The sequence below is a fragment of the Mauremys reevesii genome, linkage group 22, assembly GCF_016161935.1.
Source record: "Mauremys reevesii isolate NIE-2019 linkage group 22, ASM1616193v1, whole genome shotgun sequence".
NCBI classification, from domain to species: Eukaryota; Metazoa; Chordata; order Testudines; family Geoemydidae; genus Mauremys; species Mauremys reevesii.
In genome coordinates, this window is record NC_052644.1 from 8,979,377 (window position 1) to 8,995,320 (window position 15,944).

The 15,944-nt window shown below is 50.2% G+C and overlaps 1 protein-coding gene across 1 annotated transcript in view; it reads left to right on the forward strand.

Annotated features, from left to right (window-relative positions):
• Nucleotides 1-15,944, forward strand: part of LOC120388133 — a 736,578-nt gene that overhangs the window by 609,547 nt on the left and 111,087 nt on the right. The window contains 2 exon segments of the mRNA XM_039509761.1: nucleotides 7,217-7,546; nucleotides 10,717-11,046. Of these exon segments, the coding sequence (XP_039365695.1) occupies nucleotides 7,217-7,546; nucleotides 10,717-11,046 (660 nt within the window).

A 15,944-nucleotide genomic window follows, 5' to 3' on the forward strand; every position in this document is an offset into this window, starting at 1 on the left:
TGCAAATTCTCAGGCCCCCACTGGGCGCAGACAGTGAATATAGCCTGTCTCCACGGCTGTGCTTTGTTCTATGTGCTGATTGGCTCAACCGAAGGGATTGCCATGGCGCAAGTGCCAAGCTTCACTTCAACACTTCCAGAGCCTCATAGTCTACATCTCTCTTCAACTATGTCCCATAGAACCATCTTGCCCCCATTAGGGTGACCAGTGAGCTGCTGGCTCTTGGTAGAGACCTCACATACCACTTTTGCTGAGCTGTTGTGCATATATCTCACCCAGGGGATCCCTGTATAACTCTAGGCACCCCTGTGCCCTCTGCCAGGTGGCGTCTAGTTATCCCTGGGCCAGAGCTCTCTGCGGGATGATGGCAGGCTGGGTAACTGCAGCTTCCACTGGTTGGATTTAGTGTCAATGGAGCCTGCAGCCGCTCACTCCAACTAAAAATCCAGGGCGAATTTCTCAAGAGTCTGTTCCGAATCACAGTGTTCCAGCGGATTTGCATCTCAGGAATTGAGCCCTAAAGTTGTAACTTCCCCAAAGGCTGGACAGAAGAGAGGCAATTCTTCCTCACTTCCTGCCCTACACAGCCTACATATTTCCCTGTCCTGATTCTCAGCTGCCCTGTCCTACCCCAGAATTGTCTGCATGTCAGTGAGGGGAGCCTTCTTTTTTTATTTTAAAGGAATATTTTCAATCTGTATTTTAAAGAATCCTTCTTGAGGTTGCAGGAACAAACTATCCCAATGTGTAGAAAGAATAGTAAATATGGCAGGCGTCCATCTTGGCTTAACAGTGAAATCCTTGCTGATCTTAAACACAAAAACGAAGCTTACAAGAAGTGGAAGACTGGACAAATGACCAGGGAGGAGTATAAGAATATTGCTCGGGCATGCAGGAGTGAAATCAGGAAGGCCAAATCACACTTGGAGTTGCAGCTAGCAAGGGATGTTCAGAGTAACAAGAAGGGTTTCTACAGGTATGTTAGCAACAAGAAGAAAGTCAAGGAAAGTGTGGGCACCTTAATGAATGAGGTAGGCAACCCAGTGGCAGAGGATGTGGAAACAGTGAACGTACTCGATGCTTTTTTTGCCTCAATTTTCACGAACAAGGTCAGCTCCCAGACTGCTGCACTGGGCAACACAGCATGGGGAGGAGGTGACCAGCCCTCTGTGGAGAAAGAAGTCGTTCGGGACTATTTAGAAAAGCTGGACGAGCACAAATCCATGAGGATGGATGCACTACGTCTGAGGGTGGTCAAGGAGTTGGTGGATGTGATTGCAGAGCCATTGGCCATTATCTTTGAAACCTCATGGTGATCAGGGGAGGTCCCAGATGATTGGAAAAAGACCAATGCAGTGCCCATCTTTAAAAAAGGGAAGAAGGAGGATCCGGGGAACTACAAGCTGGTGAGCCTCACCTCAGTCCCTGGAAAAATCATGGAGCAGGTCCTCAAGGAATCAATTCTGAAGCACTGATAAGGTAGCCCGGGTGGGGTAGGGTGGGGTTGGGGAGGAGGGGTAGAGGGAAGGACATTGCTTATTGTAGCCACACTACATATCAAAACTGTTTGAATGAAAGGCTTCTGTTGCTTGGGCCATCCTCTCGAGTGGAGTGTCTGGGTGCCTAGAGCCTCCCCCTGCCCCGCATTCTTGGGCATCTGGGTGAGGAGGATATGGAACTTGGGGAGAAGTTGTACAGTGGATGCAGCGGCGGTCTGAGCTCTTGTTGGCTTTCCTGCAGCTCCACCAGACGTCTGGGCATGTCCGTTTGCTCCCCCATTAGCCACAGCATTGCATCCTGCCTCTTCTCATCGCACTCACTTAATGCTTTCCTGGATTCTGCCACTGAATGCCTCCATGCATTCAGCTCTGCCCTATCAGTGCGGGAGCACTACATGAGCTTGGAAAACGTCACTGTGAGAGAGTTTTTTTCATCTACTAATCTGTGATAACTTCAGGGATGGAGATGATGTGGGGAGCATAGAAACATTTGCACCTGCGGGAGGATAAAAAGGGAGAGTAAAATTTAAGATGATACATTTCTGAGAACAAAAGGGAGACTCTTTCACAGTGAATCAAGCAATTCACAGCAGACAGCACATGTGATTTAGGTACAAGGTCACATTTTGGCTTTCATATTGAGCGCCTGATGATATGGTGACACATCCATAGGCGGCAGGTTTGTATAATTTTTGGTGGGGCCCAAAATGGTGGTGCCCCCCCGCTCCCGCCCTGTAAGCCGATATAAAATGAAGCTACAACGCGTCAGTGCCACAAGATTACAAGGGTCAATTAAAAGTGGAAAGTCAGAAGCAGCACTTGCCTACTTCAATATACAGTATTATATTTTGTTGCATCTGTTGTGATGAAGTGGGAATGTTCTTAATATTTTCTCTGAATACTGTGTGGGTGCCTCAGTTTCCCCTGCAAGATGCCAACTGAAGGTGTTGGGGACAAAGAGATCAGGTGGCCTCCTTGTCCAGAAGAGACACAGAGGCCAGAGTGTCAGTTTGGAGCTGGCTGGGGAAATTGGGAGAGACCCAGAACTTGGTTCTGGGCTCCCCACCCCCCAAGATGGACCTGACAGAGGGGTTCTGTTTTCTGTACCAACAAGCTCTGTTTAAACTGTGTTCCCGTCATCTAATAAACCTTCTGTTTTACTGTCTGGCTGAGAGTCACATCTGACTGCAGAGTTGTGGTGCAGCGACCACTGGTTGCCCCAGGACCAGCCTGGGCAGACTCACTTTGGAAAGTGCATGACGTGGAAGGGCATGCTGAATGCTCCGAGGTCAGACCCAGGAAGGTGTAAGCTTCTTGCCCTGGAGACAGTCTGCTCCGAGAGAGGAGGCTCCCCCAGAGTCCTGACTGGCTTTGTATGGAGATGTTCCAAAGCATCACAGCATCCCCTTCCACACCGTGCACTTCCCAGAAGTCCGCACAGGCACTGACACTCCCTCCTCCGGCCTTTGTCTCTTTTCCAGGCATTAGGAGGCCACCTGATCTCTCTGTTCTCCAACACCTTCAGTTGGCACCTTGCAGGGGAAACTGATTTGGGAGAAATGAAGTAAAAGCTGCCCAAACCGAGCTTGAGCACTCCTGAATTTTGAGGTGTTCAAATCTGGAAGGCAGGTGCTGGGGGTGGGAGAGGGCTGTGGGCTCCATGGGGAGCATGGCAGCAACTGTCTGGAGCTGCATGGAGCCAGATACGCTGGTCTGAGTGGCACAGTAAGCAGTTTGGGGTTGGAGAAGAGGTAGGGAGTTCCGGGGGGCAGTCAAGGGACAAGGAGCAGGGGGAGTTGGATGGGGCAGAGGTTCGAAGGGGCAGTCAGGGGACAGGCAGCAATTGGATAGGCATGGGAGTCTAAGAGGTTTATCAGGGGACAGGTAGGGGGTGCGGTCCTGGGGGGGGGAAGTTGGGTGGGGTCTCAGGAGGGGGCAGTTGGGGACAAGGAGAAGGGAGGCTTAGATAGGGGCTGAGGTCCCAAGGGGCAGTTAGGGGCAGGGGTCTCGGGAGGGGGTAATTGGGGAACAAGGACCAGTGGGGCTTAGATAGGGGGGGGAGGTTCTGGGGGGCAGGTGGGGCAGGGGTCTGGGGAGGGGGCAATCAGCGGACAGAGGCTGGGATTCAAAGGGCTCTGGGCTGCTGGCAGCCGCGGGGATCCCAGAGCCCTTTAAATCCCAGCCCCGGCTGGGATTTAAAGGGCTCTGGGCTGCCTGCACCCGCGGGGAGCACAGAGCTTTTAAAATCCCAGCCGCGGCCGGGAATCAGAGGGCTCTGGGCTCCCCGCCGCAGCAGGCAGCCCAGAGCCCTCTGATTCCCGGCCGCGGCTGGGATTTAAAGGGCTCTGGGCTGCCTGCAACCGCGGGGAGCCCAGAGCCTTTTAAATCCGAGCCGCGGCCGGGAATCAGAGGGCTCTGGGCTCCCCGCCGCGGCGGGCAGCCCAGAGCCTTTTAAATCCCAGCCGCGGCCGGGAATCAGAGGGCTCTGGGCTTCCCGCTGCAGCAGGCAGCCCATAGCCCTCTGATTCCCAGCCGCGGCTGGGATTTAAAGGGCTCTGGGCTGAATGCAACCGCGGGGAGCGCAGAGCCTTTTAAATCCCAGCCGCAGCCGGGAATCAGAGGGCTCTGGGCTTCCCGCTGCGGCGGGGAGCCCAGAGCCCTTTAAATCCCAGCCGCGGCCGGGAATCAGAGGGCTCTGGGCTGCCTGCACCCGCGGGGAGCACAGAGCTTTTAAAATCCCAGCCGCGGCCGGGAATCAGAGGGCTCTGGGCTCCCCGCCGCAGCAGGCAGCCCAGAGCCCTCTGATTCCCAGCCGCGGCTGGGATTTAAAGGGCTCTGGGCAGCCCTGGCGGCGGCGGCGGCAGCGGCGGGGGGGGCGCTCCAAGCAGGGGAGAAAAAACATTGGTGGGGCAGAGCCCCTGCTTGGGATTTATTCATGGGGCTAAAGCCCCAGAGCCCCATATAAGTCGGCGCCTATGGACACATCACACACGGCTGAGCAACAGAATTTGGTTTCCAGGCAGCCATGGTAAACCAAAGGGTACACGGGTTTGGCTTCTAATGCCTTCATAACATGTGGGAATATTTTCAAACTGCAGCGCCCTCCTTTCCTATAGCAAGCAATGCAGGTTGGGTTTGCCATTTAAAAGGAGGGGCTGTGGTTTTCAGGTGAAATTGCAGCACACACCTCCCCCCACCCCTTCCCCCCGCCGCTTGGCTATTCTCAGGGATGATCTGTTTTAGCCAAGCACAAGCATCCGAGCATGAACGGGATCCTTTTACTGTTCCCTTACAAAAATTCCCCTATTTCAACCAGGTGACCATGAAGGATATCACTCTCCTGAGGCTAACTCAGAAAGATATAGACTGAATGTTGCTTGAATGCGACCAAAACCCAAGACCATTAACTGCCATGCTTTGTGCTGCAGTGATTTCAGACTACTTGCTACTGGCTTGGCATGGTAAAGTGTCCTACCGTGGAGGATGAAATAAGGCAGCCCTCCCCAGAAACCTTCTGCAAAGGCTTTCAGAGTACCTCCAGGAGAGCTTCATGGAGATGTCCCTGGAGGATTCCGCTCCATCCCCGGACACGTTAACAGACTTTTCCAATAGCTGTACCGGCCGCGGATGCATCCCAAGTCTTCAGGGAAAATCAGACATTAAACACAATTGCTTTTAAACCCTGTGTGTAGGTACAAATGTGCACTCACCAGAGGTGCCTTCTCCGCCTTCAGGGTTGGGGATCCTGGCTTGGGCGGGTATTAGCTCCAGGCTGATGAAAAGGTCCTGGCTACCAGGGAGAACAAATTCACAGCTTGTCTGCGGCACATTCTCCTCCTCCTCCTCGTCCACAAAATCCTCCTCCGTGTTGCGTGAAACTCCCCTCTTGCAGGTGTCCACAGACAGTGGTGGGGTAGTGGTAGGGTCCTCCCCTAGAATGCCAAGCAACTGATCATAGAAGCGGCATGTATGGGGCTCTGACCCAGAGCGACCATTTGCCTCCTTTGTCTTTTGGTAGGCTTGCCTGAGCTCCTTGACTTTCCTGCGGCACTGCTGTGTGTCCCTGTTGTAGCCTCTGTTCATCATGCCCTGTGCGATTTTGCATATATAGTATCATTTCTTCTTTTTGATTGGAGTTCTTCCTGCACAGATTCTTCTCTCCATACAACAATCAGATCCAGTGTCTCTCATTTGCTCCATGCTGGAGCTTGTTTGCTATTCTGGGGGGACTGCGTGGTCACCTGTGCTGCTGAGCTTGCCATGCTGACCAAATAGGAGATGAAATTCAAAAGTTCACAGGGATTTTCCTGTGTACATGGCTAGAGCATCGGAGTTGAAAGGGCTGTCCAGAGTGGTCATATTGGAGCACTCTGGGATAACTCCCGGAGGCCAATAACATTGATTTGCATCTGCACTACCCCAAATTCAACCCAGCAAGGTCGATTTTAGCGCTACTCCCCTCACTGGAGAGGAGTAAAGAAGTCGATTTTAAGAGCCCTTTAGGTTGATGGAATGGGTTTGGTTGTTGCTTCATTATAAAATAGACCTAGCTGTCAGGGGAGAGCTCATTCAGACTTTGCTCACCTCTAGCTTGTTCAGCCAACTGACTGTGCATCCTCAAGGTCCAGTCCTCTAACGGGGCTCTGCTCCACCACCTGTGACTGTCTGTATTGCTGCCCCACAGGCACCCTGAGAAGATTGGGCTAAGCCACATATCAGCATTGTAGCAATTCCTCTGGCCAGTCCAGTCAGGGGCCCATTAAACCTAGTCCAGGATCTGAGTCTCAGGTTGGATATAGGCAGATACAAGTTAGAGCTTCTGAAATCCATCAGCACGGCAGTCTCTGTATTCATCAGAATGTCAGTCTCTCTATCCCAGAGTTGCTGCCCCTCTGTGAGGACACAGCTGTCAGCCCAGCTCTGCCATCATTCATCTGAGACTGGTACTGGGCTGGAATCACTAGACTAGTTGTGGCAAGTGAGGAGGAACCGCAGGGGCAGGTGTTTGCTTGAGGAGGGGACCGATCTGCTTGTAGGAAGTGTGCATTGCCTCTGCACTGGTCGGAACCATTCTCAGCCTGGTGCGCAGCAGTTTCCTGCCAGCTGCCACTGTGCTCCAAGCAGTTCTAACAGGGAAGGACTCTGGGTGACATTTTCAGGGAGCTATAGCACCAACACATGTAAATTTGTTGCTGATGTCAGGCTAAGGCAACCATTAATGACACGGGTGACTGTGTTCAGCTCCCAATCACCAAGATGCTTATGTCAGCATCTGCCTCATTTGGCCTCCACTGTACAAATCCTGGTGCAACCATAGGACCGTGGTTGCAACAATGATCTACACGGTCACAGTTCATGTCAATAACACCACAATCAGCGCCAGGAGTGAGGGTGTAAATCTGCTTCCCAGGAGGTTCCTGCCAGCAGTGTGGGGAGTGATCTTTTTCATTAAGTGCTCTAGTGGGAGCAGTAGGACAGACTGCCGTCCAGTCTGCCTAACTAGGTGAGAGCTGGCTGAGAGGAGAGTGAACAAACTTCAACATTACCCAAGAGATTAGCCTGGTACTGACTGGGGAGCCTGGGGAGCCCTTGACAGGAGGTGGCTGTGTGCAGAGACCGGTCAGACCAGTTGGCACAAGGTGCTACATTCCCCAGAGACAGGAGAGATCAGATGCACAGGAAACTCCCTGAGTGTTTATTCCCTTGGGTGTTTGCAGACTCCGGCATCTCAGAAGTGGTTCAGCTCCGACTGGTGAATGGTTCGAGTCGCTGCACTGGGAGAGTCGAGGTGTTTTATAACAAGAAGTGGGGCACCGTGTGTGATGACGGCTGGGACTTACAAGATGCTGGAGTCGTGTGCAGGCAGCTGGGCTGTGGGACAGCATTATCAGCCCCACGAGAGGCTCGATTTGGGCTAGGAACTGATCATATTTGGCTGAATAATGTCAACTGCACAGGGACAGAAGCTGTCCTCTCTGACTGCAGGGCTCGGCCTGTGGGAGACAATAACTGTACCCACGGAGAAGATGCCGGTGTCGAGTGCTCAGGTAACCTTCATCCATCATGTCACTGTGGGTGGTGCAGGGATCGGGCTGGGAAGCTTTCAGCACAGACCCAGCTCTCCTGTCTGAGTCAGCACTGAGGTGCTAAGGGCCTGTATTGCAGGGAGCCGGTTCAGGGTCACAGTAAGTGTGACTCTTCCCATGGTGTCAGTGCTCACCCAATTTTCCCCAAACAGTTCTTCATGCCAGTGCTGCAGAGAGCAGGCCGGGGGCTCAGTAGGGGGCACTCTTCCCTCAAAGTCAGTGTTGTCAGAGTGCTACCGGTGTGGTGCTCTGCTTTCTCCAATGTTGATATCACTCTGCTGCGTGCGTATGTTCCCTCTGTGTGCTGCCCCAGCTCTTCGAAGATAGCTGACTCGGCAGGCCCGACGAGAACCCCCAATAACCACAGAGTCCAGTAAGATGCAAAGCCACGTTGGCTAGGTTTATCGTGACCTCGGACACAATTGCAGTTCCCTGTACGTTTCTTAGCCTAATTCAGGGCATACTACGAGAAAGTGCCTCTTGGCAATGGACTCAGCTCAGTCAGTGGCGGGACTTTCCACTGCCCCCTAGGCTGGACAAAGACACCGCCCCAGGGGTATATTCTTATACACAGGTACAAACAAGTTACACATCACTCCTGACGTATTGAGGGGCCACCCTTCTACGCAGTGAGTTTCAACCTCTCTACGTAGCAAGGTGCCGCCTCTCATCTTGTACCTGTTGGTTCGATCAAAACAACTCTATCCATCATTTTACCCTTTTGCCCCTGTCATTGGGATGGGTCGGCCTGTCCTTTTGTTATTTATGGAATGTTTCAGTATAGTGTATTCTAGTGCTGTGTTTATACTTGGGTATGCTAGGTGAATATATGTTTATGCAGCGTCAGCCCTTTACTTGCCAGCTTCTGTGAACTGAGCCGGCCTTCAGCTCACAGCCTTACTTCGCTTTTTAGCTAAGTCTTGTTCATTTAGTTCAGGCCTCAGGCCTCATACTGAGCCTTTATCAGGGCCTGCACTTACTACAGTCAGTGCTGGTTCCACTGCCCCCAGCACAGCACTTACGGCCTACACTGCAGGCAGCAGTACGTGTGCCCCTGTGAGAGCCCCTCCCCGTCGATGATAGCTGTAATCCCCCTGCCCTGATACAGCACAACGGGGCGCTGGGTAACCGTAGATCCCATCTGTGGGATTTGGAGTTGAATGAAACCTGCAACCACTCAGGGATCCCTTTATGAAGTGTGGGGTTCCTATCACCGTCACTCCGGGTGATTTCCATCTCAGCTAATTACCTCTGAACCTGGAATATCCCCCACTGCTGTGACTGGAGTGAGGGATCTTCCTCACTTCCTCTCCTACACAGCCCATGAGTTTCTGTGCCCTGTCACTCATCTACCCTGTCCCACCCCACAGGTTGTTGCATGGTAGTGGTGGGGAGTAGGGCTGTCAAGACATTAAAAATTAATTGTGATTAATTGTGAGATTAAAGATTAATCACACAGTTAATTGCTCCATTACACAATAACAGAAAACTGTTATTTCATTTTTTTGATGTTTTCTACATTTTCTACTTTGATTTCAATTACAACTTAGAATTCAAAGTGTACAGTTTATAGTTAAGTACTGTATAAAAGAAACAAAAGAAATTGTATTTTCAATTCACCTCATACAAGTACTATAGTGCCTGCTCTTTATCCTGAAATTTGAACTTATAAATGTAGAATGATTTACAAATAATAGCCACAATCAAAAATAAAAAAATGTAAAATTTTAGATCCTACAAGTCCACTCAGTCCTATATCTCGTTCAGCTAAACGCTCAGAGAGACAAGTTTGTTTACATTTACAGGAGATAATGCTGCTTGCTTCTTGTTTACAATGTTACCTGAAAGTGAGAACAGGCATTCACATGGCACTGTTGTAGCCAGTGTTGCAAAATATTTATGTGCCAAATCCGCTAAAAATTCATATGTCCCTTCATGCTTTGACCACTATTCCAGAGGACATGTGCCCATGCTGATGATGGGTTCTGCTCGATAACAATCTAAAGCAGTGCAGACTGACAAATGTTTGTTTTCATCATCTGAGTCAGATGCCACCAGCAGAAGGTTGATTTTCTTTTTTGGTGGTTCAGGTGCTGTAGTTTGCGCATTGGAGTGTTGCTCTTTGAAGACTTCTGAAAGCCTGCTCCACACCTTGTCCCTCTCAGATTTTGGAAGGCACTTCAGATTTTGAAGTGCTATAGCTATCTGACAAATCTCACATTAGTAACTTCTTTGCGTTTTTTCAAATCTGCGTAAGTGTTCTTAAAAGGAACACATGCTGAGACATCATCCGAGACTGTTATAACATGAAATATATGGCAGAATGCAGGTAAAACACAGAGCAGGAGACATACCATTCTTCCCCAAGGATTTCAGTCACAAATTAAATTAACACATCACTTTTTTAACAGCATCATCAGCATGGAAGCATGTCATCTAGAATGGTGGCGAAGCATGAAGAGGCATATGTATGTTTACCATATTCGGCATGTAAATACCTTTCAATGCCAGCTATAAAAGTGCCTCTTCTCACTTTCAGGTGACAGTGTAAATAAGAAGCAGGCAACATTATCTCCCATAAATTTAAACAACAATGTCTGTCTTCGCAATGGGCTGCAGAAGAAATAGGACTGAGTGGATGTGTAGTCTCTAAGTTTTGGAGATTTTTTTTTGAAATTCAACCTTTTACTATACAGAGATTGCCCTACAGTACTTGTATGAGGTGAATTGAAAAATATTATTTCTTTTATTATTTTTGTAGTGCAAATATTTGCAATCCAAAAAAATAATAATATAAAGTGACCACTTTACACTGTGTTTTCTTTGTTGTAATTGAAATCAATATATTTGAAAATGTAGAAAAACATCCCAAATATTTAATAAATTTCAGTTGGCATTCTATTAACAGTGCGATTAAAACTGAGATTAATCATGATTCATATTTTAACTTGCGATTCATTTTTTTGAGTTAACTGCGATTAATTGACAGCCCTAGCAAAGAGTCAACCCCTGACAGGCAGTGGCAGAGGCTGTTCAGCCAAGTAAGTCTGAGGTGCTACGTTCCCAAGTGTCACTAGTGATCAGATGCACAGGAACCTCCCTAAATATTTATTCCTTCGGGGTGTGTGCAGACGCTGGCATTTCAGAAGTGGCTCATCTCCGACTGGTGAATGGCCCGAGTCGCTGCGCTGGGAGGGTCGAGGTGCTTCACAACCAGCACTGGGGAACCGTGTGTGATGACAACTGGGACTTACAGGATGCCAGAGTCGTGTGCAGGCAACTGGGCTGTGGGACGGCGTTATCAGCCCCAGGCGGAGCTCGATTTGGACGAGGGTCAGACCGAATCTGGCTGGATGACGTTCAGTGCACAGGGACAGAAGCTGACCTCACTGAGTGCAGGGCTCGGCCTTGGGGAGCCCATAACTGTAACCATGGAGAAGATGCTGGTGTTGTGTGCTCAGGTAACCTTCATCTACCACCCTGTGTGTTGCAGGGAGCAGGGTGGGAAGCTTATTACAGGGCATGGTCCCCTCACAACCAGTGCTGACCCCAGCATGGTGCTTGGGGCCTGTGCTTCAGGGACAATATGGCGGTTCCTGTAGGGAGTGCTCTCCTCTCAGTCTGTGCTGACCCTAATCCCGCTGTGCGGTTCTATGGGCCTGTGCTGCAGGGAGCAGTGTGAGGGCTCAGGAGAGGATGCTCATGCTCTCCCCTTGAAGTCAGTGCTAGCCCCCGTGCCCTAGTGCGGTGCTAGGGGGACTGTAGGTAGGCGGGTGTCAGTAGGGGGCACTCTCCATTTGCAGTTGTGCTGGCCCTAATGCCTCTTGTCTGTGCCCGCTGGGGGCAGCTCACTGACTCCCTCGGCCACAGGCCACACAAGCTGTGCCCTCTAGGCCTTGTGGGGGGGGGCTGACCTCTCTCCTGGTTGGCAATAGGCACACTTCACCCCTCGGCCCTCTGAGCGTCTCCCTGCAGCACTGAGTCCCTGTCGCGCTGGGCATTCACAGAAGTCACACATCTGCTGATCCCAAAAGAACAGGGTCCCAAGGTGACCAGCTCCACCTCCCATCTCTGCCCCAATCAACACACAGCTCTAAATCCCTTCCTAGTCACACCAAGTACAAGTGATTTCACAGTGTAGCGATTCGAGGGGTAGCAAGGAGAAGGGTTGGAAATAAATGGTTCCATGGCCAATAAAATCATACCACACTGACTAGAGCCTAGACTCATTGAACCAGACACTTTTCTGTCTGGTGTTAGGGGGCTTATACCTTCACCCTCTCACTTCCCTGGTCCTTGTTGCATGAACAGAGAGCAACAATACTCGAAGTCCAAAGGCGCAAGCAATTCGATGATTATTGGGGTGAACTTCCAGCAAGCATGATTCCAGTTTCCTTCCTTAGTGTCCCCCTTCCCAACTCTGACACCACAGAGCCTTGTATGTGTCCTTGTTTCTGTTCCCATCCCCTGTTCCCATTTCCCGTTTTAGTAAAACATGATCCCAATTCCCCCATCCCCAGTCCCTGTTCCCATTTCCCCCACTCTTCCTGATTGACTGCAGACTATATAGTAAAACCTGAGTTTTGCTTAGCTAGACCTTAACCAATCATTTTACTGAAATTTAACTAACCAATCCTAACATGTTGTAACATGGTTATTTAACCAATTATATTCCACCACCTTCATTGGTTTACACCCAACAAAATTAATTATACAGCAGATAGAAACAATTACACAACCAGACAGAAACCATGCAAATAAACATACAAAACAATACAGAAGTGTGGATTTCACAACGACATCTATACTGACATAAGGGTTTTCCAGCTGTGTCTATTGATAAGTGAGTTCTTTCCAGACAGAATGCTATTAAACTAAGTTTCCTTTTACATCTTCTAGGCTCTACCTTTCTCTGGAGGTGATAGGAATATCAGGACAGGATTGTATTCCTAATAGCTCAATAGCACCTTATTTCCATGTGACTAGTTTGGAATGTGTGGACCTGACCATACACTTCCCAGCTTATGGCTGCCTAACTACATCTTAGCTAACGGCCTTCGCCTGTCACAGTAAGAGAAGGCCATTACACAGACAGTGATTTTGATTCTTTCTTTTATACCTCTATAACTAGCTAAGTGATAAGACTACACCTAAATTCTTAAAGTATAGGCCTTTGCAGACAGGCCTGAATATCTATATCCTAACATCTGGTAGAGTAACGCTCACCCCACAGTCCTTCCAGGGTTTTACTCCAGGCTTGGCTGTGATCTCCTGTTCCTGAGACAAACACTGTCAGCCGCCTCCTGGGTGAAAGGGAGCTCTTGTCCCCTCTCCTCTTTGTAGGTACAGACCATTGTCTGTTCCCAGAGGAGGTCTCTCTTCAGAGAATTGTGCTGAGGGTCCTTGGTCTTTGCAAATTCTCAGACAGTGAGGCCCAGACAGTGAATATAGCCTGTCTCCACGGCTGTGCTTTGTTCTATGTGCTGATTTGCTCAGCCGAAGGGATTGCCATGGCGCATGTGAAAAGCTTCACTTCAACACTTCTGGAGCATCATATTCTACATTTTACATCTCTCTTCAACTATGTCCCATCTAGGGCCGGCTCCAGACCCCAGCGCGCCAAGCGTGCGCTTGGGGCGGCGTCCCGCGGGAGGGCGGCAGGCGGCTCCGGTGGACCTCCCGCATGCATGCCTGAGGAAGGTCCGCTGGTCCCGCGGCTCCGGTGGAGCCCCCACCCCAGTAAACTGAGACAATTACACAGCAGCCCCTGGGTGCTTCTAAGAAGCACAGCTTCCCCTCTTGCAAGGATAGTCTCAGTGCAGAAAATATTTTTTTAATAAAAGAAGGGAAGCCCTCCGGCCTTAACTTTGGAAAATGCTGGAAACTGATAAAATCATGAGCAAAACACCTCCCCCAGTGTACGTTGGGCAGTGTCTTTGCCTCAGGTTCTTGAGTCCAGCAACCCAAAGTTCCTTTAAGGTGCCCCTCCCTTCTCCCTCCACCGCACCCCACTAACATTGGTTGTCCTTGGTTAGTGAAGACCCCGAGTTCAGAGGTGCACCTGTGTGAGTTCAGCTCCCACCATGGGGGCAGGGAGGAGAGCGCCTGGCTCGCTCTGCTGTCTGGGTGCTAACTCTGGTGGCAGCTGCCCTGCCAGCCACTCACCACTCTGCTGCCCCTCACCTTCTGCTGCCCCCGGCCTCTCCGCTGTGACCTCTGCCGGTCGCTCTCTTGAGGCTCCACCCAGCTCTAAGTGACTCTCAGCTCTTAGTGGGAAACCTCAGCGCTGAAGCAGGCTGGGCAGAAACACTGTCTCACAGCAGCTGATTTCAGCTCTAGTGATCACTGAAACCAAAAAGACTCCTAATGGAGCCTTAATTAACTCTATCTTTGAAGAGTGGTTAGGAGCAGATTGAACCATCCCTAGACCTCTTACACAGAGTCCACATCCCCTCAGCAGGAACACCCATCTCCACCCCGTCTCACTGTTGATAGGGGTCTGGTGTCTGAGCTCCCTGGTTAGTGAGTTCAGGTCAGTTGTGGGTGACCCCCCTCAGTCAGGGCAGGCTAAGCACAGTTCTGCTGCCCTTTACTCAGACAATCAGGACAACAACATTTCACTACCCCTGCATTCAAGTACTACATTGGTTTGAAACCCAGAACCAACCAACCAACACAGCTCTGTCTGCTGGATACTAGGCAGAATGGGTGTGTTTATATAAACACAGTCTGTTCCTGAAGCCTTTTCCCCTCCCCAGCTCATCACTAGCTATCAGGGGAGAGCTCATTCAAACCTTGCTTACCTCCTTGAGGTCCAGTCTTCTAACGGGACTCTACTCCATCACATGTGTGACTATCTGTATTGCTGCTCCAGAGGCACAGTCAGAAGATCGGGCTTACCCAAATCTCTGTATTGTATCAAATCCTCTGACCAGTTCAGTCAGGGGCCTGTTAAGACTAGTTCAGGATCTTCATCCCAGGTTACAAATAGGCAGATAGAAGTTAGGGCTTCTGAAATCCATCAGCACGCCAGTCTCTCTGTCCCAGAGTTGCTGCCCCTGTGTGAGGACACAGCTGTCAGCCCAGCTCTGCCATCATTTATCTGAGACTGGTACTGGGCTGGCAGCACTAGACAGGAGTGCAGCAATGGCTGCTACAAAACGATGTTGCCAAGTCAGTCGCGGCAAGTGAGGAGGAACCACAGGGGCAGGTGTTTGCTTCAGTAGGGGGCCGATCTGCTTGTAGGAAGTGTGCATTGCCTCTGCCCTGGTCGGAACCATTGTCAGCCTGGTGTGCAGCAGGTTCCTGCCAGGTGTCCCTGCGCTCCAGGCAGTTCTAAGGGGGATGGACTCTGGGTGAAGAAAACTATGGAGCCAACACATGTATATTCGATGCTGATCACAGAATCATAGAATCATAGAAGATTAGGGTTGGAGGAGACCACAGGAGGTCATCTAGTCCAACCCCCTGCTCAAAGCAGGAGCAAACCTAAATCTCCCCCGCTGCAACTTGAGACCATTACTCTTTGAAACTATCATCTGCTACCCTTGAGAACAGGCTAGATCCATCCTCTTTGGAACCCCCTTTCAGGTAGTTGAAAGCAGTTATCAAATCCCCCCTCATTCTTCTATTCTGCAGACTAAACAATCCCAGTTCCCTCAGCCTCTCCTCATAAGTCATTTCCTCCAGCCCCCTAATAATTTGTGTTGCCCTCCACTGGACTCTCTGCAATTTGTCCACATCCTTTCCGTAGTGGGGTTGGACGCAGTACTCTGGATGTGGCCTCACCAGTGCCGAATAGAGAGGCATAATCACTTCCCTCCATCTGCAGGCAATGCTCTGGCTAATGCAAACCAATATGCCGTTAGCCTTCTTGGCAACAAGGGCACACTGCTGACTCATATCCAGCTTCCCGTCCACTGTAACCACTACGTCCTTTTCTGCAGAACTGCCACTTAGCCAGCCAGTCAGTAGCAGTGCATGGGATTCTTCCATCCTAAGTGCAGGACTCTTGTTGAACCTCATCAGATTTCTTTTGGCCCAATCCTCCAATTTGTCTAGGTCACTCTGGACCCTATCCCTACCCTCCAGCGTATCTACCCCTCCCCCATCTTAGTGTAATCTGTAAACTTGCTGAGGGTGCAATCCATCCCATCATCCAGATTATTAATAAAGATTTTGAACAAAACTGGCCCCAGGACCGACCCCTGGGGCACTCAACTGCCAACTGGACATCGAGCTGTTGATCACTACCCATTGAGCCTGATGATCTAGTCAGCTTTCTAACCACCTTATAGTCCACTCATCCAATCCATACTTCTTTAACTTGCTAGCAAGAATACTGTGGGAGACCGTATCA